This window comes from Aphelocoma coerulescens, chromosome 18 (genome assembly GCF_041296385.1).
Source record: "Aphelocoma coerulescens isolate FSJ_1873_10779 chromosome 18, UR_Acoe_1.0, whole genome shotgun sequence".
Taxonomy (NCBI): Eukaryota; Metazoa; Chordata; class Aves; order Passeriformes; family Corvidae; genus Aphelocoma; species Aphelocoma coerulescens.
This window is the reverse complement of record NC_091031.1, coordinates 1,361,626-1,386,675: the sequence shown is the minus strand read 5'-3', so window position 1 is coordinate 1,386,675 and position 25,050 is coordinate 1,361,626. Positions and strand designations below refer to the sequence as shown.

Sequence of the window (25,050 nt, the reverse complement as noted above, 5' to 3'; positions counted from 1 at the left end):
GCTTCCCAGGACTCGGCCCTGGTCCCACGGCCCTGCCAGGCTCTCCTCCCCCTGCCACGGCAGCACAAAGGGAAAGGCTGCGCAGCTCACACCTCGCTAATTGTTATTTGTGATACACCAGTAACATTTTAATTAATCTGAAGTCTTCAGCATAACAGCCACCCAAGGTACAAAGCTAAACCAGAATAAACAGGGCTTGATTAAATCCATAATTAATGTTCCACTAAACCCGGCATAAATGAATATTAATTAGCAGGAAGAGTCTGCAGTTTGGCATCTCCTGTCATTATCAATTTATCCTTTCCATTGGCATTCCCGGCTTTGGAGCAAATTATCCAACCTTTCCTCCACAACCACAGAGTGGCTGTGGGAGGCTGGGCTGGGGGTTCCGTTCTCCCCCCTCCACAAGAAGCTGCTCCCAGCCTGGAAACAAAGCCAAAGGCATTGCCAGGACCAAACCAGCTGAGCTCTAAAAGGGGCTCAAAGTCCATAAAACAATTCCCTGCTGGTGATAAAAGGGGAGCTCATCCCCTGCCGGCACCGGAGGAGAGCAGGGATGGAGCCTGGGAGCAGTTTAACCACCAGAGAAAGGGAATTTAGGAAGAGTTTGGGGTTGGAGTGAGGATTCAGAGCAGCTCCAGCCCATCAGAGGCACTCGGGCAGCTCGGAGACCCAACAAGGTGAGAGGGGAGCTCCCTCCTGCAGCACCCAGAGCATCCCGGCCCCTCCCAGGGATGTGGAGCTATGTGAAGTGTTATAAAGGCACTGGAAGGGTGGAAAACCCTTGGGAACGACCTGGACACCTCTGTAGGAGGGCAGAGGGCTCGCAGGGAAGTAGAGGGAGCAGCAGACACGGCACCAGAGCCAGGAGCTGCTGCCAGAGGAAGCTGGAGAACAGAAAGCTCTGGAGAGAGCCCATGGAGCCCTTTCAGTGCTTTTTAAGCACTTATAAAAGATGATATTCCTTAGAAGAGCTTGGAAAAAAGATGGAGAGTGGCTTTTTACACAGGCAGCTCATGATAGGACAAGGGGGAACGGTTTGGAAGGGGAAGAGGGAAGACTTCGATGAAATGTTAGGAATCAATTGCTCCCTGTGAGGGTGGGGAGGCCCTGGAATAGAATTCCCAGAGAAGCTGTGGTTGCCCCATCCTTGGAAGTGTCCAAGGCCAGCTCGGAGCAGCCTGGGACAGTGGAAGGTGTCCCTGCCCACGGCAGGAATGGGATGGAATGGGATGAGCTGGAATGGGATGAGCTTTAAGGTCCTTTCCCACCCAAACAATCCCATGACTCCCTGAGGAGCACGGAGCGATTTTCCCAGGCTCGGAGCATCCCCAGCATCTCCCAGCCCGGCACCTCCCGCCCTCCCCAGTGCGAGGAGTCCTCACCCTGCAGGAGGCTGTGCTAATTACGGGCAGGGCTGTAATTGAGGCAGAGATCCCCGTGTTTCCAAACCCTGCCTGCAGCAGGAAGCGGCAGCGGCAGTGCTTGTGCTGGGAAAGCAGAAGGAATTCAGAGCCCCAAATTGCTGCTCACCTGATTTAATCACAGCCTGAATTATTTATCCACAGCCTGAATTATTTATTAGGGCACAAGCAGTGCTGGCACCCTGTGCCCTGCGGGGCTCTGGAGCACCAGGGCGCAAGTCCAGCCTCTGGAATTTGGAACCTCGGGGGTGACTTTGGACAAATCCCCACAGAAAGGAGGGTGTTGGTCAGGGCTTTGTCATTGCTGAGCGGCCCCAGTGTCACCAGCAGTACTGTGAGGCTGCTGAAAAGCCACCAGGAAAGGGCAGGAGGGGGATTTGGGGGTTAAAGCTCAGCAGGGACAGAGCCAGCACTGAGCTGAGCCTCCAGGCCGGGGCTGGGCCCTCACTCTCACACCTCTCTGGGGACGAAGCTTGAACATCGTGACCTTTAAGATGCAAGAGAGCATTTCCAACCTCTGTCACCACGAAGAGGTGGCAAAGAGCATTTCCAACCTCTGTCACCACGAAGAGGTGGCTTTGTGCTGCTGGAGGAGCAGCGAAAGGGCAGCTCAGCACCTCAGGGCTGTGTCAGCTCTGACCTCCTGCCACGGGTGCCACTCTGGTCACCCCTCTGCAGAACTTTCTCCTTCGGCTGGTGACAGACAGGAGTCCCCATGCCAGGCAGGGGGTGCCACCTTCACTCCCTGACACCTCATTTGAGGGATGAAATCCAACCACACTTCACTCAGTGCAGACATTTCCCCTTTGTTTTTGGAGTGTGTGGCTCATTTAAAGCTCCTTCCCCACCTCGTCTGCCAGGCCTCTGCCTCCCCCAGCACCACCCGGAGCTGAACTACAGCACCCAAATTATCCACCCGTAATTAATCAGAAGAAGAGGGATGAGGAGGGAGAAATGTTTTGCTGCTGCTGACCAACTGGAGCAGGTTAATGCCCAGGAACAGCTCGTGCTGCTGATGCACGGAGGGGCAGCAAATCATTAACTCCCAGCTTCCTACCAGGACAACCAAACCCAGCCAGCTGCCCACCCGAGGGTGGCACCAGGAGCACCCAGAGGTGCCCACAACCGCTGGAGGGAGGCAATTCCCACCCCAGGGGCAGCAGGAGGCTGGAAGGGTCGGGGGAGGGAACGGCCCGGAGCTCTCCACGTGTTCCCTTGGATTTTGTCAGTCCCAGGGAAACGCAGGAGCTGGGATTCGACACCAAGCCCGGAGCCTTCTCACCCGGGAAGGCTGTCCCTGATGGAATTTGGGATGGGTGTCCTGGCACTGGACAAAAGCCACTCTCAGAGTCACCAAGCACAAGGTGACGTGTGAGGGTCCAGGTGAGCCCCGAGCCCAGCAGCTCCTCGCTGCCAGTATCCAGGGAAAACGCAGCTCTTCCCAAAGCACTCATTGCTTCTTCCCAGATTTACAGATCCAAGTTATGCAGAGAAGCCTTTCCCCATCCCAGTCCAGCCTCCAACCTGAGCCAGGCACAGGGCAGAGAAGGGAGAAGGCAAAGGCCAGGGAAGGAGAAGGGCAGGAGAAGGGAGAAACCAGGAAAGGAGCCCTGGAAAACGTTGCCTTATTTTACTTCCAACATCCCCAAGAATTGCAAAGCAGCCAAACGTCCTGAGCTGTCCCAAATTGATCTCATCATCTTCTGATCACCTCTTTCAGCGCCACAAAGCCCAGCCTGGCAGGACTCAGCCCTCCAGGAACCCCGGGCTCCGAAATTTTCCACCCTTTGTCCAAATCCCTGCCTTGAAATAAACCCCGATTTCCCATTCTCCTGCAGAGACTCAGCGCTCTGAAACGCACCTCTTGCTGTTCCCAGACACGAGAGAGGCTCAGAGGGAGCACAATTTGTTGCCTCCCAGCGTCACCTTTCCCAATATCCCCTCGGGAATCACAATTCCCACCCACGCCGGGCTGGCACGAGCCAGGCTGCAGCTGTTCCAGGCTCCGCCGAGCCCCCTCCCCACGGGGGCTCTGCTGCCAAGGCCTCACGTGGCTCAGCCCCACAGGATCTGGAACAGGATCCCATCCAAAGGCGCCCACTCAGCGAGCGCCATCTGCGAGGGGGAGAGAGGAGGGGATCCGTGTGATGCGCGCGGGACGGGGCCGACCCGCGGGGCTCACCTGGGATGTTGTGGATGGTTATAGCCAGGATCATCAGCATAATCCTCCTCCAGCTGCTGCTCCCGGCCGCGGGGGCTCCGTCCCGGGGCGCCGGGAATGCCGGGGGGCCCTCGGGCAGGGGGGGCCCCGCTCCCCTCCTCCTCTGGTAGGGCTCCCCGTTCTCAGCCTTGTCTGGGGACAGAAAACACCGGGGTCAGCCAAGGGGGGCACAGCTGGACACAGCTGGGCAGCTCCTGCCTCCCTTCCCAGAAGGAACAGCAAGGAAAAGGAACACCACCGACCAGTGCAGGGGGTGTCCCCACGCTGCAGAGCCCAGGGAGACCCTGAGGCAGAGCCAAGTTCCTCCTGTGCCTCCTCCTCCCAGGACCTGCTCCTGGTCCAGCCCAGCTCACACCCAGCAAAGCTCCAGCCTGGCTGGGCCAAGCTCTGGGGCTGGTGAGGAGGATGAGGAGGGTGAGGAGGACGAGGAGGATGAGGAGGATGAGGAGGATGAGGAGGGTGAGGAGGGTGATGGGAACAGAGCTGCTGAGATCGTTCCCCCCATCCCAAACCTGTCAGGGCTGCAATTCCATTGCCTTTGCTGATGAAGGAAAACCCCCCAACACTTCCTCTGGATTTCACCCCTTCCCAAAACGGGGGCACTGTGCTGTTTTTAACCATTATTTCTTCCACTAGCCAAAACATTTGCCCTTTGCATCCCTGGGTAACTCCAGGCTCTCCCAAAACCTCTGCTCCCAGCAGGACTGGTGCTCTCAGCCCTCTTCCAATCAGTTCTTTGGAACCACACTCCAAAAACCTGTGCCCAAATCCAGGCTGGGAGGGGGTGGAAGAATCCAGGCAAAGTCCCCCCATCGCCTTCAGCAGGACCAGGGCGAGAAATGAGGAGCTCGGATTCCTCAGCCTCCCCCAGCCACGGCTTCCAGTCAAAGGTTCAACACTCAGACACCGCAATTCTCCCCCTCTGGATTTATATCATTCCCCCTCCCGCTCCTTGACCCCCCAGCTCCAAGGTTTTTCATCTGGACAGTGCAAGGAGCTGAAATCATTTTGCTGGGATGCCAGTGCTGCCGTGGCGTTTGGAAGCAGGATGGTGCCGGCTGGCACATCACACATCACCCAGGCTGTGCTGCCAGAGCCAATTAAGCACCCGAGCACCACGGGGCTCACACAAATCAAGGGGTGTCACCTTGGGAAGGCAGAGGTGTCACCAACACTCCACATCGTGCCAGCTGAAACACAGAACCAGGCATCTGAAGGCTTCCCAGAACAGTCCTTGGCAGCACAGGGAATAAAACCAGGAATTTCAGGTGTTTTCACACAATCATCCAGGTGGGAAAAGACCTCCAAGCTCATCGAGTCCAACCCGTGACCGATACCCCCCTTGTCTCCAGGGCACTGAGTCATTCCTTGGACACCTCCAGGGACGGTGACACCTCCCTGAGCAGCCCCTTCCAACGCTTTTCCATGAGGGAATTCCAGCCTGAAGCTCCCCAGGCCCAGCTGAGGCCGCATCCCCTCGAGTTTTGGTACCACGAAGCGGGTGAAAGACAAAAGCTCCCCTGGGCAGCAGCGGGCGTGGGTGGCTTCCCTCGTGTCACCTCCCCTGTGACAGCAGCAGCCCTGGCTGGCCCCAGCAGAGAGCCGCTGGCAGCGTCACTGTGCAAACACGGCCCCAGGCTGCCCAGACAAATATTGTCCTTGTCACCGGCCATACGGAGCCAGCCACTCGCTGGCCCCGAACGCCAGCCCAGCAGTGACATTTGGTGGCAGAGCCTCAGCTCCGCTCCAGCCCGCGGGGACGAGGATAAATATTTTGTTGGAAGCAAGACGAGGACAAACAGATCCCGTGGAGCAGCCTGGCCATGGCACTGTGGGAATGCTGGCACCGCGACCCCTGGCAGAGGGGCGGCCACGTAGGGATGAAATTCCCTTCTCCCACCAGACCGCTGCGTTAATTTAATTGCTTGGCACAGGTCCCTGTCCCCACAAACAGCCTTGTCCTGAGCTCACCCTGCCCAGGCCCCAACGCTGACCCACAGACTGGACAGAGCACAGATGTGGGGTCACCCAAATCCCCGGCTCCCTGTGGAGCCGCAGCCTGCATGGAAACCAGGCTGGTGTGGGATGCAGAGGGGGCAGGAATCCCTCTCCGGCACCAAAGGATTCCCAGGGAGAGGATAAAGGGATTTATGGGACAGTCAGAGACAAGAAGTTACCTTCAAGTGACCAAACCCCAGCGCTTCTCCCTTTGGAGAAAGCACCCAGTGATCCACAAAACACCACAACAGCCAGGGCAGGTTCTCATGGAATCATAGAATCCTGGAATGGTTTGGGTGGGAAGGGACCTCAAAGATCAACCAGTGCCACCCCTGCCCACCTCCCACTGTCCCAGGCTGCTCCAGCCTGGCCTTGGACACTGCCAGGGATCCAGGGGCAGCCACAGCTGCTCTGGGAATTCCATGCCAGCCCCTCCCCACCCTCCCAGCCAGGAATTCCATCCCAAAATCCCATCTAATCCTCCTCTTGTTCAGTCTGAAGGCAATCAACAAAACCAAAAGCCTGGCCCAGCCCCGTTCCTTCACTGCCACCTCCTCCGGTGCTCAGTCCCAGCTCACTTCTATGAGATTAACCTTGTTAATTATTATTTTACGTCTTATGTATCATTTATAATTAGTCTGCTTGCTCCTACTGGGGGAAAAATAATGAAAATTTGCCTTTTCCAAGGATATCTGAAGCCCTTCCAAGGCCAGTGGTGTCAAAGGATGGGGGGGATGCCACAGGGGTGAGGAAAACAGGGAAAACCTGTGGGAATGAAAAAGAATTGGTGCAGCTTTTCCAGGGAAAGTGCTGAGGGTGGGGTTGGGAGGGACAATCTGACCACAAAATCGCCTCTCCTGTAAAGGATCCCTGGAAGAGAAGAACGTGCTCTGATATGAGAAACAAAATACTGACTTTTTCTGTTTTGTAAAATTGAATAGAGGCACGTAAGGTAACGATACAAACTGTCATTGCTAACATCCTTTAAAACTGACCCCCCAATTCTTTTAACTGTATTTGCTACGTCTGCGGAATCTGTAATCGGATTAAAAGGTTCTGGAAAGAGCTGAAATGCTCTCTGACCACAGCTCCTCCACTTGAGGAGAACCTCCCGCTGTTGGAATATCGGATTCCCATCTTTTGGCTGTCTGGTTTTGCCACGTTATTACTGATTTGTGGGTCCTGCCTGAACCACCAGCAAACACTGGGGATAAAGGCAGCGACAGCCAGAGCAGGGACACAACCCCGGCATCGTTTTCCCAGGAGCGTCACACGGAGCCTGGTCAGGGGATGGGCTTCACTCCCACCTGCTGCTGGAGCAGATGATAAAAAGGAAAGGATAATGACAGTGCAGCGATGCCACCACTGCCAGCACACACCGAGGAGCACTCCCAGCTGGAAACGCCGGGCTGGGGGAACAAAACAGTCATTAGGGATAAGCACGGGCTTGGCTGGGAATCAGGAAAGCCTCAATGGCAAATTGGAGTGGAGATAAGAGCAGAACAAGGGCTGGGCTGTAAAGAAGAGCTGACACCACAGACAGGCTGCTCCCAGATCTGTGCCAAGACAATTAGGTGGCAAACAACTCTCTGTGCCACAGACGTTGTTTTAAATCCTGTTCACAAAAAGTCCTTTAGATATCCCACTCCATTTATCATTATTGAATTTCTTTGTAAAGCTGCAGGGCAAAGATTCTGCCAAAAGTTTAATTACATGTGTGCATTTTTCATATCCTCTGCAGCCAGCGCTGGAGAAAAGATAAATGGCTCTGAGCGTGGCTTAAACTGCTGCTGAAGTGAAAAAACCGACTGGCTCCTTATCAGCATGTGAAATGGCTTTTTATTTCTGATTATTTCTTAATGAAAACTGTTTGCATTAGCCGTGAGCTCAGCTCTGGTGCACAAACAGACCGAGGCGCTGTTGACTCTGCGCTCCAAACCCCTCCTCCTGCACTCCCTCAGCTCCCAAATCCAAACCACAGCCCCTGGAGCTCTCCAGATTTTCACCACACCTGCTCCAGAGCCCTTCTCCTCCTCCCCACTTAGGCCTGGCTTTAACCTCTCCTAAGCCCTGGAGTTCAGAGTGCTCCGGGCTGCTCAAATTCCCCCGGCAAAGCTCTGCAGCCCCTCTGAGGTGGTTTAAGAGCGGTTTTAGTCCCAGTTTAGCTGCAAAGCCCCTGCAGACAGCCCAGGGGGCAGGAGGGGCTGGTCCCCTCTGGCACAGGCTCCTCCTCCAGGCGGCATCCCTGCATCTCCTCTCGCCATGCTGGAACAAACTCACTGAGGACAATCTGGAGCTTCCCTTGGCTGGAGATGCTGGAAGGAAAACCATTCCCAGCTCCTCCAAACCCCTCCTCCACCTCTCCCCCATCAATTTCCCCATCCAATCCTTCCAGCAAGGCTCTGCCTCACCAGGAAGCTGCCCACGGTCAGGGGAGGGGTCTCCAAGCTCGGGGGCTCCAGGGATTCTTCCTTCAGCTGAACTTCCAAGGGCTGAGCTGGCTCCCTGTTTGGATTTGTCGGCTCCCAGCTCCGAGGTGTGGGAGAAGGGGAGGAGAGGCAGTGCCAAGCACGGATGCACCGCAGACTGATTAAAATCCATAATTAACTGCTGTTTGCTGGCTGTTGGTGACAATTATTTGGTGTTGATGAATATGGGAAAGGCAGAAAAGCTTCAAGTGTTCTCCTGCTGTGCAATTCCAACTGCGCCCGAGCTCCAAGCTCAGGTAACACGTGGAGGGAGCAGCGGAGCAGCGCAAAAGCTGCTCCCAAATTCCTCCACAAGCCCCCACAACACCCCCCACCCTCCTCATTCCCAGCACCTGCAGCTGGAAATCCGGGATATTGCTGTCCCAAGAAAAGCAGGAGAGTTGAACAGCTTGGACTGACCCTGGTCGGGGCACGGGGAAGGGGAGAAGGAACAATTCCCTAAAGAAGATGCCAACATCCCCTCCCCAGGAACACAAAGGAATGGCAGTGAAATCCTCACCCTTAATGGCTGAGATAAATCAGAATCTCTTGGAAAATCTCTCCAGTTCCTGGAGGCTCCCCAGACAATCCCAGCCCCGTTTCTCCTCCCCACAAGCCCTGGATGCTCCGGTAGCTTTGGGCAGATGGAGGAAATGGGCCCCTCAGGATTCACCCACCTGGGCTGCAGCTCCTGCTGTGCCACAGAGGGATCGGCACCAGAGAGGTGAAGCTTCTCCATGGATCCATGGAGAGCCTGGATGAGGGATCTGAGGGGAACCAGCCCGGGAAGGAGCATCTCTCCCACATCCAAGGGCTGAGGGAGGCCGGGGAGGGGCGGGAGCTCCATCCCCAGGCGTACCCCACACACAGCCCCATGTGCACCACCCCCATCTCCCCAGCCTCTCCTTTTCCTGCTTTTTGGAGCATGAGGAAGCCCCAGAAGCCTTGGGAATTGGAGCCCCACAGGATCCCAGGAGTGCTCCACACCATGGCACAGCACTCCCTGCTTCCCAAGGACACCAGCCACGTCTCCCCTCAACTTTCCCTGGTTTTAAAGGCTTTTTCCAAGGATTTCTGGCAGCACTGGGGCTGAAGCCATTGGTGCCACTGCTCTCCCAGTGCCCTTCAGGAACCAAAGCCATTCCCTGCTGGCATCTCTGCCTAAAAGCTTCCCCACATCCTTGTTTTCCTCATCCTTTTCCCATTGCAGCAGGAGTTCCAGGGAGCACAGAAGGGCCTGGATGCTGAGGAGCAGATGGGTGTTAGGGAGCATCTGCTGCCACACAGGATGCGCTGCTCTTATCTCCCACCTCCAGAAGAGGTTTTAATTACTGCCAGTAATTAAGCACAGCACGTCCTGGGGGATAACTGCCAGCCCCTTGCAGACAGGTACAGGGAAAGCTGCATCCCACGGGCTCACAGCCAGGTGGAATCCTGGGATCCACACCTCTGTCAGGTCTGACAGCACAGATCCCAGCAGACCTGGAAATGAAACTGCCAGGGAAAAGCTGCTCCTGTAAGGAATGAGCCCCCAAAGCTGGGAAAGTTCCCCAGTTCTTGGGAAGCTTACGCTCAGAGAACAAAAATGCTGGAGAAGAGGCTCCGTGGAGCTGCCCAACTATGGTCAAAATAAGGATTTCTTTTTAAAAATAGCTTTTATTTACTGCTAGGAAGGCTCAGGGTGCTTGAGCAGAGAGCACAGGCTTCCCATGCTCCAGAGCCCAGGGATTCAGTGGGAATGGGACACCGGGACACCCCAGTGCAGGGTGTGTGGCTGCAGCCACGGAACAAATCCATTTCCCAGCATTTCTGGCAGATCAAAGAGGAGCCTGCCTGTGCTGAGCCTTTCAGAGGAGGATGGGCAGAGAGTCAGGGCTCGGGGTCTGTCAGGGGCCTTTCCCCAGCCTGGCGTGCACAGGGGCTCTCAGGAAAGGCTGTTCCACCCAGAGGGAACGACTCCCACATGCTCCCAGAGACTGGGTTAGTGCTGGGATCTGGCTGGAGCTTGGAGGCAGGAGGATGCTGGAGCACCAGCCTGGACTGTGCCAGCACCAGCAGCTCCCTCCTGCACCAAACCAGGCCATAACCACCGAACACAGGGAGCTCAGCACCCAGATTCCTCTGGAATGTCACTTGGAGCACAACACCCAAATCCCAGCTCAAAAAATCACTCGGAGCACAACACCCAAATCCCACCCCAAACATCACCCAGAGCCCAACACCCAAATTCCAGCCCAAACATCACCCAGAGCCCGACACCCAAATCCCACCCCAAACATCACCCAGAGCCCGACACCCGAATCCCACCCCAAACATCACTCCAGGAACAATCCAGCCCAAAAAGAGCCCCAGAAGCTTCCAGCACTGCCCCGAGCTCCGCAGCGGGTGGGGGAAATCGCCTCAGCAAGGCACAGGACCTCGTGGTGACGCTGCCACCAGGGCTGCTCCCAGGGCAGGACCGAAAGGCAGGTGCCAGAGGTGGCACAGCACGTGGTGACAACGCACGGCACAGCCGAGCTGCTGCTGGTCCCTGCAGTGCCCCGGGCTGGCAGCACACAGGACTAATTCCCAAAGCCTCCCTGACCTCACAGCTCCGTGTCTGAGGATTAATTCCTCGGGCAGGAGCGGTGGCACCACGTTCAGCGTCATTACATGCACCAGGTCCTTCTAAGCAAACTAATTCCTGCTCCCTTCCAAGAGCTCCTCAAAGAGCTCCCAGTAGACAAAGTGCTTGGCTGAATGATTTGACGCTGGAATTTTACACAGCCCAGTTAATTTAATCACTTCATTTCCGAGGCCTGAGCCACGCTTGTGTCTCCCAGCCTTGGCAGGGAACAGCTTCTGATGGGAGCGGGATCAGACACGGAGAATCCTCTGAAGGAACCCGGAAAAAATTCAGCCTCATTCCCCACTTGAGATGAAAAGTGGGATTTTATCAGGAGCTGCGAAGGAGCCAGGCAGCAGCAGGCTGGGATGGGAACGCTGGAGCAGGGGGGACAGGGTTGGTGCTGCTCCCCCTGAGCTTGGCAGAGCCTTCTCCTGCCATTCCCACAGGATGCTGCCACCGTGGCAGCACCCCCAGGAACACCCGTGCACAGCCCCACCGTGCCTCCTGCCCCGGGAGGCTCCGGCACTGCCCCCACAGCCCTGAATTAATCCATTTATTGCCACGCTAGTCCTGGCTTGTCTTCCCCGGGCCCTTCGCTCCTGCCTGTCCTTTTTTTAATAACTCCATCCTAAAGTATGGAAATCCATGGAGCAGGAATTCAGGCTGGCACAGGCACCAGGAGCAGCTCTCAGGACAAACACAGCCCCATTTCCCAGATGTTGGAATCCCAGAACGGAAGGTGGTTATTCCCACATTTCCTCACAGCACTTCCAAGACACCAAACCAGGGACAGGACGAGCAGCTCAATTCTTGTTCTCCATAATCCCTCCCATTCCTTCCCCCTGGCATTCCCACTGTCCAGAGGCACCTGCTGCTCCTTTCATCCCAAAAGGACACGGTGGCTTCAGCTGGAAAAACTCTCTTTGCACATTAATTAAATTAACCCAAAAATGAAAATAAATTAATAAAAGCATTAGATGCCGGGGGTTTAGGTGGAGATGGAAGTGGTGCCCATAATTACGGAATGGTTTGGGTGGGAAGGCACCTCCAGTTCCACAGGGACACCTCCCACTGTCCCAGGCTGCTCCAAGCCCCAATGTCCAGCCTGGCCTTGGACACTTCCAGGGATCCAGGGGCAGCCACAGCTGCTCTGGGAATTCCATCCCAGCCAGGAATTCCTTCCCAATATCCCATCCAACCCTGCCCTCTGGCAGTTTAAAACTCCTTCTCCCCAGCTCCCTGCAAGCCAATTCCTGGAAGGAATTCCTCCACTCCCAGGTCGCATTTGCTGCTCAGCAGCTTCCAGTGCTCTGGGATAAAACCACAGCTGGAGAGACACATCTGGAGCTCCCATCCTCATCCCTCACCCAGCACAGGGAAACAGCACCAACCTCCCCAGTCCGGGGCTGGCAAGGCCAGGCACACGCCTGGGAAAAGGGGCCCCTTTGGAGCTGGAAAAATAAAATAAGGAATCAATTTCTGAGGAAAATAAAGAAAGTGCTCCTTTGTTCTCAGCTCTGGGACTTACAAAATCAATCCCAGATCCCTCTGGAGGGACAAGCAGATTGGATTTTTGCCCGTTCTCCAGGAATAACCAAAGCATCAGGCTGCTTCCAGGAGCACAATCACGTCATCCACGGAGACGGGTGGGATTGGGAGTGGGATACCCTGGTGGTACCACACCCCCCTGGAGGAATCTCACACACCCCCCTCGAGCCCCAGAAACAAATTCCAGCAGAACAATGGGATTTTTGCACACAAACTGGATTTCAAAGGAATTGTGGGATGGGAAGAGACCGGGACAGCCTGGAGAGGAGCTGTGGTGGGACCCCACCTCATCCCTCCCATGGGATACTGAGCAGCCCTGAATCCCCCACAGCGGGGCTGGATCCCAACAAACCCCATGGGGAGGAGAGCATCCCCATCTCCCACCTCAGAGGAGCAGGAAAAACCTGCAGCAGGAAAACACCGACAGGGAAGGGAACGGATCTGAAGAGAGCCCTGCTGGCTGAGCAGGAGACACTTCCCACATTCCTGCCAGGATCCCGGTTTTATTCCGAGTGCAGCTCTCTCCAGCCCTGTTCAACATTTCATGGTCCTATTTTAGGCTGTCCTTGGGATAAAAGCAGCGAAGCAAAGCCGGGGCTGGGAGGATTCGGGAAGAGACTCTGGCTCAGGGCCTGGGATTTCTCCTTCCATAAACTCTGATTTATGGATCTGGGATGAACTCCTGCCAGTGGCTCCAAAGGGAGAACTCCTGTCTCTGGCAGAAGGAGAAACAGGCTGTGGCTCCAGCCCAGAAATCTGGGATGGCTCCAGGGGGTCAGGGAGCAGCGGGAAGGACACGCCACCATCCCAGGGGCTGGACAACATCTGTCCCCACGGAGGGGACACAAACCATGCCCAGCATCATCCTCACCCCAATCCCAACTCCCAGGGGCTGCTCCAGGCACAGCCCTGGAGCTGGGAGAGGGCAGCAAACATCACCCCAAAATCCATTCCATAAAAAACTGGGATCGGAACCACGCCGGTGTTTATGGCAGAAGGAGCTGGGCTCATTCTTCTCCTCAGAATCCAAAGCACATGGATGTCCCTGAGGCCGAGGTGGGAATGCAGGGATGACTCAGCCGGGAATTCAGCTGGGAAGCACACATGGAACAAAAATCCTCCTCCTTCCCTTTGCCTGGTGTATTTCCATAAAGGATCCCTTGAAACAGCCTTGAGCTGCCTTCCCATGGAAAAGCCCTCAGCATCCCAGGCTGCTCCTGCTCCCAGATCTCTGCCCACGGGATACGGATGTGTCTGAGAACCCCAGACCCAAACCAGGAAAACGCCGACAGGGAGCAGGAAATGATGGATATTTTGCAGGGATTTGGCACCTCCCTGGGCACGGCCAATACCCCTGAGCCACCTCACTGCGCCCCAGGATCCACCTGGAAAAGGAGGGAATCGTGGAATATTTGGGCTTGGAAGAGACCTTTAAGCTCATCCAGTTCCACCCCACGCCCATGGGCAGGGAATTTTTCCCTATCCCAGGTTGCTCCGAGCCCCATTTCAAACAAAAATCATGGAATTCCCTCTTCCCAGGATGGGACACCGGGGAGTGCCCCCATTCCCACCCTGGAGAGGGATCCCGGGGTGGGAAGAGCCCAGCAAACATTTCCCTGATAGATTTTAAATCCCAGCATCTCCTGTAGATGCCCTGAATTCCCTCCCAGCTCCTGGGAGCCGGGAAGGCACCAGGGCCCAGCCCCTCGTTCAAAGGGAAGCGACGCCCCTTGGCAGCCAAATAAATAAACGAGCCCCGTTTTAATTACACTTAATTGGGAATTCAGCGCTGCCTCATCCCCACTTCCAGGCAGTTCACACCATCTGCTGCTGCAGCTCCATCCCAGGCCTTTGAAGGGAAGCAATCCCAGCTTTGCTTCCCCTCTCCAGAGGCCCCCGGGGTTGGGGTTTTATCGCTGAGCATCACCCGGGAGGGGGAAATTGGGGCCCGGGGTGAGCTCGGTGCTGCTGGAGGAGCCCCAGAGGGGCAGGGATCTGCTCAGCTCTGGGCCTTGCAGATAACACAGGGTCAGAGATAAAGGGGTTTGCTTGAAGCTGATGACAAAACACAGGAGGAACCAGCAGGTCTTGGAAAATAAAAATAAAAACAAAAACAATAAAAAGATTTTTTAAAAAAATTTAAAAGATAAAAATAAAATAAAAATAATAAAAATTAAAAAATAAAAATAAACATAATAAAAATAAACATAATAAAAATAAACATAATAAAAATAAACATAATAAAAATATAAAAAATAAAAATAGTAGAAAAATAATAAAAATAAAAATAAAAAATAAACATAATAAAAATAAAAAATAAAAATAGTAAAAAAATAATAAAAATAAAAATAAAAAATAAACATAATAAAAATAAAAAATAAAAATAGTAAAAAAAATAAAAATAAATAAAAACAAAAATAATAAAAAAGAAAAATAAAAATAATTAAAAATATAAAAATAAGATAATAAAAAATAAAAATAATAAAGATAAAAATAATAAAAAATAATAAAAAATAATGAAACCAAAAATAATGAAACCAAAAATAAAATAAAAACAAAAAATAAAACCAAAATAATTAAACCAAAAATAAAATAAAACCCAAAAATAAAATAAAAACCAAAAATAAAATAAAAACCAAAAATAATAAAAATAGAAGAGGCTTTTCTGTGGAGGGCCCAAGGAGCTGAGCACAGACGCTGCTGTCACCTCACCCCTGCAGGCAGCCAGAGGCCACTGGTGCCGTGCCCAGGAGATGGGGACACTCAGGGCACACGTTCCCATCACTGCAGCCCTCCTGCCTTCCCAGCCCGCTGAAAAACGAGGCTGGAAAAGCACAGTTTGGGATGTCTGCTGCAGCTGTTCCTCACATCTCCAAACCCACACATCCAGCCTCCAAAGGGGGACAGCCCCACCTCGCTCATCCCGCCCCAGCCTGGCCCTCTGCAATTCCCGTTCCAAGCGTTCAATCGAGGGCAAAACAACCAGGAGCCTCCGGAAATCCCTCTCAGTTGGGCCGAGTGGTGCCTGCCCCGTGCTGGGCTGAAATAAAAACCTCACCCATGGCCCCAGAGGGATGAGCTGCGGTGGGCAGGGTGTCTGAGCAGCTCAGCCACCCCACAGGCTCAGCACAACCCATTTCAGGAGGCAGAGAGCTCCTCTCTAAGCGGGGTTCTTTATCCAACAGCTCTCCTGGCGGCTGCACGGCCTGGGATTGGACGCAGGATGTGCCACAAACCCGGGAGAGGGGCTCCCCCCACCCCCCCATTCCCATATCCCAGCACAAAACCCATTTGATCCATGTCCCCTGGGATCCCTGGATGGATTTGGGATGCAGCACCAGGCAGGCTGGAGGCAGGGGAGGCAGAGCAGCTGCTCCCGAGCTACAAAAGGGAAGGAGGATGAAGGGGGGGATGATCTGAGCCAGGGCTCCCTCATCGGGAACAGCACCAGCAGGAGCTCCCTTCTCGGCTGGAGAGGCTGGAATTTCAGAGGAGATAAATCCACAAAGAAAAGAAATGACCTGAATCCACTGAAGAGGCCAACAAAGCCTCAGTCACAGCCTTGGTGCTCTCTGGCAGCAGGGACCCCAAGCAGAGCCCTCATTCCCTCTGCCCTTACAGAGCTTCTGCCTTCCAGGATGGAAAAATCCCCCTGGAACCGTGTGGAACCTCCTGCTCCAGCCCTGGGCACTGGGCACACCAGCCCTGATCCCCAGGGAGCAGCTGGAAGCCGTGGTCAGCCCAGGGCTGGGAGGATGGATCAGATCCTGCTGCTCCAGGGGCTCCCAGTGGTGTCCAGAGCCAGGACTGGGGGGCACTGGGGGGAATTTCAGGGTGGGTTGGATCAGGAAGAGGCCATGAGGCCCTGCACAGCTCAGGTGGGTGCAGACTCTGCCAACCCCAGCGGGCATCACCTTTCCTTGAGCCAGGGAAAACCTGGGGGAAAAGCAGCCTGGGAAAAGCAGCCTGAGATTTTTCCAGCAAAAACAATGATTTGGAATGGCCCTAAAATCCCCATTCTGCACCAGACTCCCTCCGAGGCTCCTCCAAAATATCCCCCGAGCTTGGATGTGCCCTTGGCACATCCCTAAATATCCTTATCCAAGGGGCAGCTCCATTCCAGGGCACCCCCCAGCTCCGCAGGGGTTTAAGGAGGAATTACAGGACAAACCTCCCAGCCCCACTGAATTAAGGAACATTTCAGAGCAGAAATCCACGAGCCCCACTGAATTAAAGGATAATCAGAGTGAAAACCCCCCAGCCCCACTGATTTAAAGAGCAATTAGGGCACAAATCTGTGAGCCCCACTGAATTAAAGAACAATTAAGACTCCAAACCCACCAGCCCCACTGAATTAAAGAGCAATTACGGTGCAAAGCCCCCAACCCCACTGATTTAAAGGGTAATTATGATCTAAACATAGCTTTCAGCTCAACAATCAATACTTGTATCTGGGAGAGCTTCCTGGTGGGAGAGGGGAGGAATTAACCATTGATTTTTCGGGAAAAGGCATATTCCATCATCCTGTGCCATATACCACATGCAAGGGGATAAAAGAGAGGCCTGGACATGAACAACGCTCTCAGGACACCGGGAGCTGCAAGGGAAACGTGTGGAAATCGAAATCAGACGGGAAGGAAATCACAGCACAAATCACACCAGGGCCAGGCACTCGGGGGAAGGAAAAAGGATCCCAGCTCCCAGGGAGGGTGAGCTCTGCCCCAGCAGCTCCCAGTCACTGGCACCCAGCTCTGGTTCAAACTGGAGCCAAACTGGTGTGTGAGAGCAACACCAGCTGGGAGACCTCGCCCCAAATCCCAGCCAAGATGGGAATTTATTCATTTTCCCAGAGCAGAGGGAAATTCATCCATTTTTCCAGCTCCACAGAGGGCCCAGGGGTGCCGGTGGGTGCTGTCACCCCCCAGCAGCTCAGGAGCCCTTTGAGCAGCCTTGCCAAGACCCCAGATGCTTTTAGGGAATCAAACCACAGCCCAAGGTGCCCCCCAAGAGCAGCTGAGGAGGTTTGGGGGTGCTCAGAGCTGAGGAAGCAGAAGCAGGGCCCGGGTGGGCCCAGCACCCAAAGCAGCACCAGGCACAGGGGGAAGAGTCAAAACCCCAAAGCAGCACAGGGGGTTTTCGGGCCTGAGTGCATCCTGCAGGGAAGGAAGCAGGGCACCTGCAAGGGGGCCAGAACCAGGCAGACAAGCCCTGTATCTTTAAATAGTTCTGTTTCTGTCTCCAGGCCATGGTCAAACTGCTCCACGCAGACCCCCGAGCCTCAGGGCCACGTCAGCGCCCTCACGCCTCCACTTTGGGATTGCTCCCGTCCCATTTCCCACCTCACACCCTGCACCCGCGCCCATCTGCGCTGGCACAGCCGGGCAATGGCTTTTTCTTCACTTCCCTGTCCTTACAGCGTGTGTTTAGTCGGAACCTGGGGGATTCCAGCCCCTTTTTTGTGGCTGCAGTTTCCTGCCTTCCCCTCAGAGCAGTGTTCTCCCCACAGCTCCCAGCTCCTGCTGCCCTAATGCTCAGTGCCTGCTGCAGCTCCCGCCTCTCGTTCCACTGCCCCAAAGCTTCCTTAGGGTGGCTTCAAATTATTCCCATTCCCATCCAGCTGAGGAAGCATCTCCAGAAAACAAATGAATTCCTGTGCTGGCTGAATGGAGCCAAACCAAGCTCCAACTCCAGGGGCTGCAGCAAACCAATTGTTGGTTTGGTTTAATAAACCTTGAAATCTCAGGCCTTCCCCAGAGCAGCTGCACTGGAGTGAAGTTTCTCTCAAGATTTTCTTGTGCTAATCCCTCTCCCAGCCTTTGGAATGGGGCTGAGCCAGGATTTCAGCCTTCCAGCTGCTCCCAAACCACCCTGGGAAGGTTCAGGTTGGATGCAGACACATCCTTGGAGAGGTTCCTCACCCTGAATTCCCTAATTTAGGAGGGGTTTCTGGAGAGCTGGTGACAGCAGCAGTGTCACATGTGGGTGCCACACTTGCCTGTCCCACTGTCACCCCTGGGCACCACACAGGAGCCACCAGAGCTGCCAGGGATGGGGAGGATTTCCTGAGGAATTTCTTTTATCCACAATTAAACAGACTCTGAGGTGCAGCCAGGAAATTAAAGCTCCTTGATAATGGGAAAAGGCTCCTCTGAATGGCCACAAACCCCACAAAAAACCTCCCTGCAGCTCCCAGAGCACGGGGCCTCCCCAGCTTATCACTCAGCAGAGTTTAATCAGGCTCCTGGCTGAACAAATCCCCCTGGAATTAAACACTGGCTACACAACACCCAGATCCCACCTCCAGAGCCCCTGGACACAGCAGAGCTCACCCAGAGCCAGGCTCTCTGCTGGAAGGCCACAGGCTGGCAGTTCCTGAGGGATTGGGCTGCTGCAGCTGGAAATCCTAAATCGCATATCCCGAATAAGCTGCTCAGGGTGGTTCATTCACTGCAGGCTGGGACTGCAGAGCTGGGTCTTCTACAAGTAAATCCAAGAAGCAAAGGACAGCAAACACCAGGAGGCTTTTAGCCCTGTAAAGTCAAAATTCCTGATCCCAGGAGTGAGGCAGTGACTGGAACGAGGAGGGTACAGATCTCTGACTGAAGCAGGCATTTCATCACTTCAGGAGGAATTATGGGCCCCCATTTCATTTATTTCTTTGGAGCTCTGGGTCCATAAATCCACATTTAGTCCGGACTATAAAAGCCAAGCACAGAACCCAGGCTGACAGGGATGGTCAATAACCATTTGAAACGCTTCAGAAAGGGGCATTAGGAAGTTTTTTAATCAATACAGACACTGCCACAGGCATTTATCACCCAGGCTGCTTCTGAAGCCTCCAAATGAATTGATGGCTTGTGAAAGCAGCAGTTTTCCGGAAGCAGCACGGTGTGAACGTGTCAAAGTCATCACAGACAGAGCTGGCATGGTGGAAAATTGGGGAACATCCCGTTTTTAAGGAGGAGTTTCCTGTTATATAAGTTACAAAGGCTTAATGAACCTTTTGGATGCACATGGGAGGCTCTGGCTGAATGACCCTGATCAATCCCGAGGGTTTGGATCCATCATTTCTCCCTCATGGCCGCTGCTTCTCCTCAGGGAGGGAGGGAAGGAGGAGAAAATTCCCAGGCTGAGCAGCAGCAACCTGGCCATGCTTCTGAGAGGGGAGCTGGGCACTGCTGGGCAGGTTTTCCCCTCAGCACAGATCAGGACAAAAAAGCTGGAACAAGGCTGGACGTCCTCAAACCAGGTGGTCCATCCAGAAGAAACAGGGAAAACGGGGAATTTTTTGGCTCTAAAGACAAACCACATTGATGTGCTGCCTCAAACATCAGCGCCCAGCCCAAAATTCAGCTCCTGCTCTCTCCTTGTGTTGGTTCCCAAGGGGTTCTGCCTTCTCTTATCGCCCCAGCTCCTTCCATCACACTTCAGTGCTCTGATAAAGAGATGCTACATGAGCAGCTTCTGCTTCCTCTCCTGTGCAGCCCCCTCTGGCAGCCCTGGTGCACGGAAGCGTCCTTTGGAGGGGAAAAATATGGCAAAAATTGGCAAAAATGAGCTTGGGAGAGTGGTGGTGCTGCTGAAAGGGGCCCAGCGGGTCCTGGGGCAGCACAGGAGGGACCCACAGCAGGGCTGGCACTGGGGCATCCCCAGCCCGCCCAGCCAGCCCCTGCTCCAGGGCTTCCCCAGCCAAATCCCCACCTGGGCCTCAGATTTGATGCAGCAGCTGCGATTTAAGGGGGAAAAATACAATTTCTACGTGATGAGGTTTGTGTGTGGTGCCCCCAGAGCTCCCAGCTCATCTCAGTAACAAGTTTAACAAAATTTCATTTCTCACGGACGCTGTTGCAAACGCGGGGTTCTTCTTCCAGCCAATAAATCCGTCTGGATTTACTCCCTGAGCAGCCAGGCAGGGCTGCCAGGGCACCATTTCCTAAATCACACCCTGGCAAAAGCCAACTGAGTCATGACAGCCAGCCCTGATTCCCTTCAATAACATCAGCGACTCCACGCTCCTGCAGCCAGAGGCACAACAGAGACCAGGAGCAGGGAATGGGCTGGGTGGGAAGGGAAATTCAGGATGATCCAGTCATGGGCAGGGACACCTTCCACTATCCCAGGCTGCTCCCACCTGGCCTTGGACACTGCCAGGGATCCAGGGGCAGCCACAGCTGCTCTGGGAATTCCATCCCAGCCCCTCCCCACCCTCGCAGGGAAGGATTTCACCCTCACAGGGAAGAATTTCTCCCTGATATCAATGCAAACCCACTCTCTGTCAGTTTGAAGCCGTTCCTCCCTGTCCTGTCACTCCATGCCCCTGTAAAACCTCTCTCTGGGAGACAGACACACATCCCTGCCTCTGGGGTGGATGCTGAGCAGCAGAGATGCTGCTGCTTCTCCTGCTGCTTCCCCAAACATTTCTTTTCACTTTGGGTCAGCAGCCAGCACAGAAATTCCCGCTGCTCTTTCCTCCCTGGAGCCAGAGCTGTGCCGGGCGCTGAGGCCACTCCTGGCTGGGCACCAAAGGGGTCTCTGGGCTTTTATCCAGCTTCACACCCACACTGCTGTGCCCTGCTCTGCCCCAGCACCTTCCCAGAGCTCTCCCAGCTGCAGTGGAGCAGCGAGGATGTTCCCAGGGAGCGGAGGAGGCTGCTGGGAACAGCAGCTCCCACTCGGCTCCAGAACGGCATCGCTGAATCAGCGGCTGGAGGCTGGGCTGAGGCATCAGCTGCTCCATATCCAGCTGCCCTGAGCCACAGCTCGGGTTTCCAGGTGCTCTGCCGCCTGTAAATCCTTTCTGGGAACTGCCCCAGAACACGGCGCTGCCCTGGCGGGGTCAGGCCTGGCCTCAGCCCCACGCTGACCCTGCCCCGGCCGTTTCCTCTGGATTGAGCGCCTGGAGGACCCAGCAGGATGGGCTGTCCCGAGCCCTGGCACTGCACAGAGGGGCTTAGGAGCGGGGCAGGCAGGGCACAGCCCACCCAGGGCATTCCTGGTGCCATTCCTGGTACCCCAGAGGGTACCCCAGCACCCCCAGCAAGGCACAAACCCCCCTCAGCCTCATCCGTTCCAACGCACAGAAACACAAATTACAGCCCTTGCCTACCCCGAGCTGGCAGAGACAAGGTTGGATTCTCTCTCCCTTGGAGTAATTAAAGCCTGGTGATTATCCCACTCATCAAACAGAGTCTAGACAGACTCTTCAGTGCAATTCAGGGCGAATCCATTTCCCAGGGATACGTGCACCTTACTCCAGGCACCCACGAGGCACAGGCAGCTTTTAGCAACTCCCAAAAAGTCTTATTTCAATCAGCACAGGCTGGAGAGGGGCTGGAGCACCAGGGAGCAGAGCCCCAGCAAACACAAGTGTGGAAAACCAAAGGATTTGAGATGAAGGGGAAGAACAATCGGTTTGGGTTGGGAGGGAGCTTAAAGCTCATCCCATTCCATCCCATCCCATCCCCTGCCACTGGATGCCTTCCACTAGCCCAGGCTGCTCCAAAATGCTGCTGATTGAGAGGGGGAAAAAAAGCAGAATGAGGCTTTTTTCTCCCCCAGGGCAGATGAGGGACAGGTCTCACTCACACCTTTCCTCCAGCTCCCTCTCCTCCCTAGGTCTGAAGGAAACCTCCTGGCTTGGTGACAGCTCCCAGGATCCCAGCTCTGAGTTCGAGCACACTCCAAACCCTCCCACAGCCAGGCTAAAAATGCATTTCCAGCTCCACACGACACCTCAGACAGTCAGAAAGGGCCCTGGAGACATGCAGGATTCCACATTTTCCAGCCATCCCCATCCCAGCTCCCTGCTCCTCACCCCCATCCATCCCCAGGCACTGAAGACAACGGCAGAACAAGGCAGCTGCTGCTTTGGGATTTTCCTTTGTTTTCACAGCTTTAGCGATTTAAAAAGATGTAAATATGAAGGAAGGGTCAATGATTCAACAGTGATTAAGCCTGAAATATTCCACTTAGTACCCATTAGACTTTGAAAACACCCATTATGTTCCCAGAGCATTCCCCAGAGCCCAGGCAGGCACTACCCAGCTCTGGGGAAAGCAGCTTTCTTGGAAGGCTGGGGGGTATCTTGTGAAAATCCCGAGTTTATTTCAGTAGAAAGAAAAGGGGAGGAAAAAAAAAAAAAGAAAATAAAAGAATTAATGTATTGTAGGGGTTCTTAATACCATTTCCCCAGAGAGAGGAATAAACAACAAAGCCTAATGGAAATTTTCTATTCCCAAAACCATTTGCACTGTTATTGTCTGCAGCTAAAAGGAGATGAAAACATAAAAACCTCGGCAGCCCGAGCTGCTGAGAACTGCAGCGCTGAGCACTCCTGCCTTCCCTTGAAGGATGAAATGAAACCGCACCTGAGACGGGACATTTCCACCTGACAAAAACATCGAGCCCCCTGCAGCTGCCTCCGAAGGACTCGGAGAATGCAAAGCTCATTGCACTGAGCACAAAACATCCTCCCATCCCTCTGGAAAAGCCCAGGCTGGTGTTTCAGATCCTGAGGATTTGCAGCACTTTAGGAAACGTGTAATTAAGCAATGTGGTTCAACAAAAGAGGCTGATTTGAGAGGGGAGCACTGCTACTCCTTGCAAAGGGAATGAGCATTCCTCCAAATCAATCTGCTCCCAACTGCACTCATGATGCTCTAAACCACTATTGCAACCAAATAATCAGAGGAGAAATAAAATTAATTTACTAAATTACATTTGCTTTGTCTCCTGGAAGGCTGTTGAGAGGAGGAAGAGCCAATTGTGCTGTCTCAGGGGATGCGTCCCCACCACCCCCCCCAGAAGCACCCTGGGGCTGTGGAACCTCAAAGAGGTGCCCAAAATTCCTTCTTTAAAATCTTTTAAAGGAGGAAAGAGCTGCCAGCAGGACCTTGTGTTCCACCTCTGGCTGCTACAATTGGAATCACCTCCGGAGTGAGGAGGGACAGCCAGGCCCAGCTCGGACTGGGGAGGCCACGAGGGGCAGAGGCAGAAGGGAGCAGGGTCAGCGGAGCCCACGCTGGGAATAATCTGAGTAGAGCCGAGGATTTCACTCCCCAGCACAGCAGAGAGCTCCTGATCAATAATTCACGGCCCAGACAGTGCAAATGGCTTTGAGAGCTGGAGGAGAAACCGAAGGAATGATTTTCGGGATAAAGGCAGCAGAGGGAAAGGAAGAGCCCTTGGCATGGGCATGGGAAAACCCCTGGAATTTCAATCCCGTCCGTGGCAGCCCCGGTGCCAGTGGAACAGGGGCACTCTGTGGGTGGTATATGACAGGATGCTTGCCTGGGTGGAGCCCAGCTCTACCTATCCGGATGGACAGCTCACTCCCGACGTCCCAGCCAGGCATCTGCTCCTGCTTTTCCTTCACGGCTCGCTGGTCACAGCTCAGGGCCAGGGCGGCGTGGGAAGGGCCAGTGAACCCCTGCAAGGCAACACAGACACATCAGGACATCCCAGAGCTGCCCCTCAGCCTCCTCCCAGCCCCATCCTCCAGCATCAGGGGGGTTGGGATTGATTTGGATTGGTTGGGATGTGTCACAGCAGCTTCTCACCACTGCCCCAAGATGTGTCATTCAGGCTTGAAAGGGACCCTAAAGCCCTCCCAGTGCCACCCCTGCCATGGGCAGGGACACCTCCCACTGTCCCAGGCTGCTCCAAGCCCCAGTGTCCAGCCTGGCCCGGGACACTGCCAGGGATCCAGGGGCAGCCACAGCTGCTCTGGGCACCCTGTGCCAGGGCCTGCCCACCCTCACAGCCAGGAATTCCTCCCCTGTGTCCCATCACTGCAGCTCCTGATGAAAAGGAATCCAGGTTGGTGTTTCTGGACGTCCTCAGGTTCCTCAAACCCACCTGGAGCTACAAAACCAGGAGGAACTACAGGATTAGAGGCACAAGAGCACAGCTGGGAGAAGGGAAGGTGTCCCAGGGCCATGATTTGTGACCTGGTGGCCCCAGCTCTGCCCAGGGAGCAGGACCCCCAGTCCCCTTCTCCCTGCAGGGCTGGGAATCCGCCCCCAGGAGCACTCACAAGGAGGAATGTCCAGGCTGGGATCACCTGGAATCACCCCCAGGAACAGGGGTGCAGCTGTTGGGTTGATGGCAGCAGAACAAACCAGCACCCCTGAGCCAGGCCGGTAACAGAAGCCTCACAGTGGGGGTAAAAAAACCAAAATAAAGGTTAAAGATGAATAACTCAATTGTCTCCTCTCCCTCATTTGCATAATGAGCCTGAGCAGGGCTATTAATACTGATCACAGATCTGCAGCTCAGATCTCAGGGAGCTCTCACCTCCCCTAACCCAGCACCTCCAGCCTGAGGAGCTGGGATTGAATCCCTCTAGGAGGTGGGAGACCCTCCCCTCCCCTCCCACCACAGCTGCAGCTCCGTGCCAGGATCACCTGCAGCAGGTGAGCACGGAGGAACAGAGGAGTTCCCCAGCAAAACCTGGATGAGGAGACACAGGAAAGGAAGAGGGGAACCCCACTTGGATAAGAATGAAGGTGAATCAGGGGGAGGAGGGGCAAGCTGAGGTGAAATGATTTGCTAAGAAGCTGTTTGCTAGAAGCAAGGCTTACAGCTTGCCCAACACTTACTGTGCCCACCAAAGCAGGATGAGAAGATATGAGACTATTGATAAAGGGAAGGAATCTCAACCACAGATCCTGTTCTTAACCTAAAACTAACTTAAACCGGCCTTGAAGCTTGGACTTGGGCCAGGGGCATAAAGAGCATGCACAGGGAAGCAAGGTGAACAGTTCAGCATGAGGAAAACTCTTA

At 54.4% G+C, this 25,050-nt stretch overlaps 1 protein-coding gene across 7 annotated transcripts in view; it reads right to left on the bottom strand.

Moving 5' to 3' along the window:
* SLC39A11 (solute carrier family 39 member 11) overlaps nt 1-25,050 on the bottom strand; it is an 83,405-nt gene that overhangs the window by 26,323 nt on the left and 32,032 nt on the right. For 5 of the 7 annotated variants that reach the window (XM_069032586.1, XM_069032579.1, XM_069032581.1 and 2 more), the window contains exons 5-6: nt 23,557-23,695; nt 3,607-3,777 (exon numbers count right to left, since the gene is read on the bottom strand). In XM_069032586.1, coding sequence (XP_068888687.1) covers nt 3,607-3,777; nt 23,557-23,695 — 310 coding nt within the window. The remainder of the gene's footprint in view (nt 1-3,606; nt 3,778-23,556; nt 23,696-25,050) is intronic. The other 2 variants (XM_069032580.1, XM_069032582.1) reach the window with 2 other exon arrangements.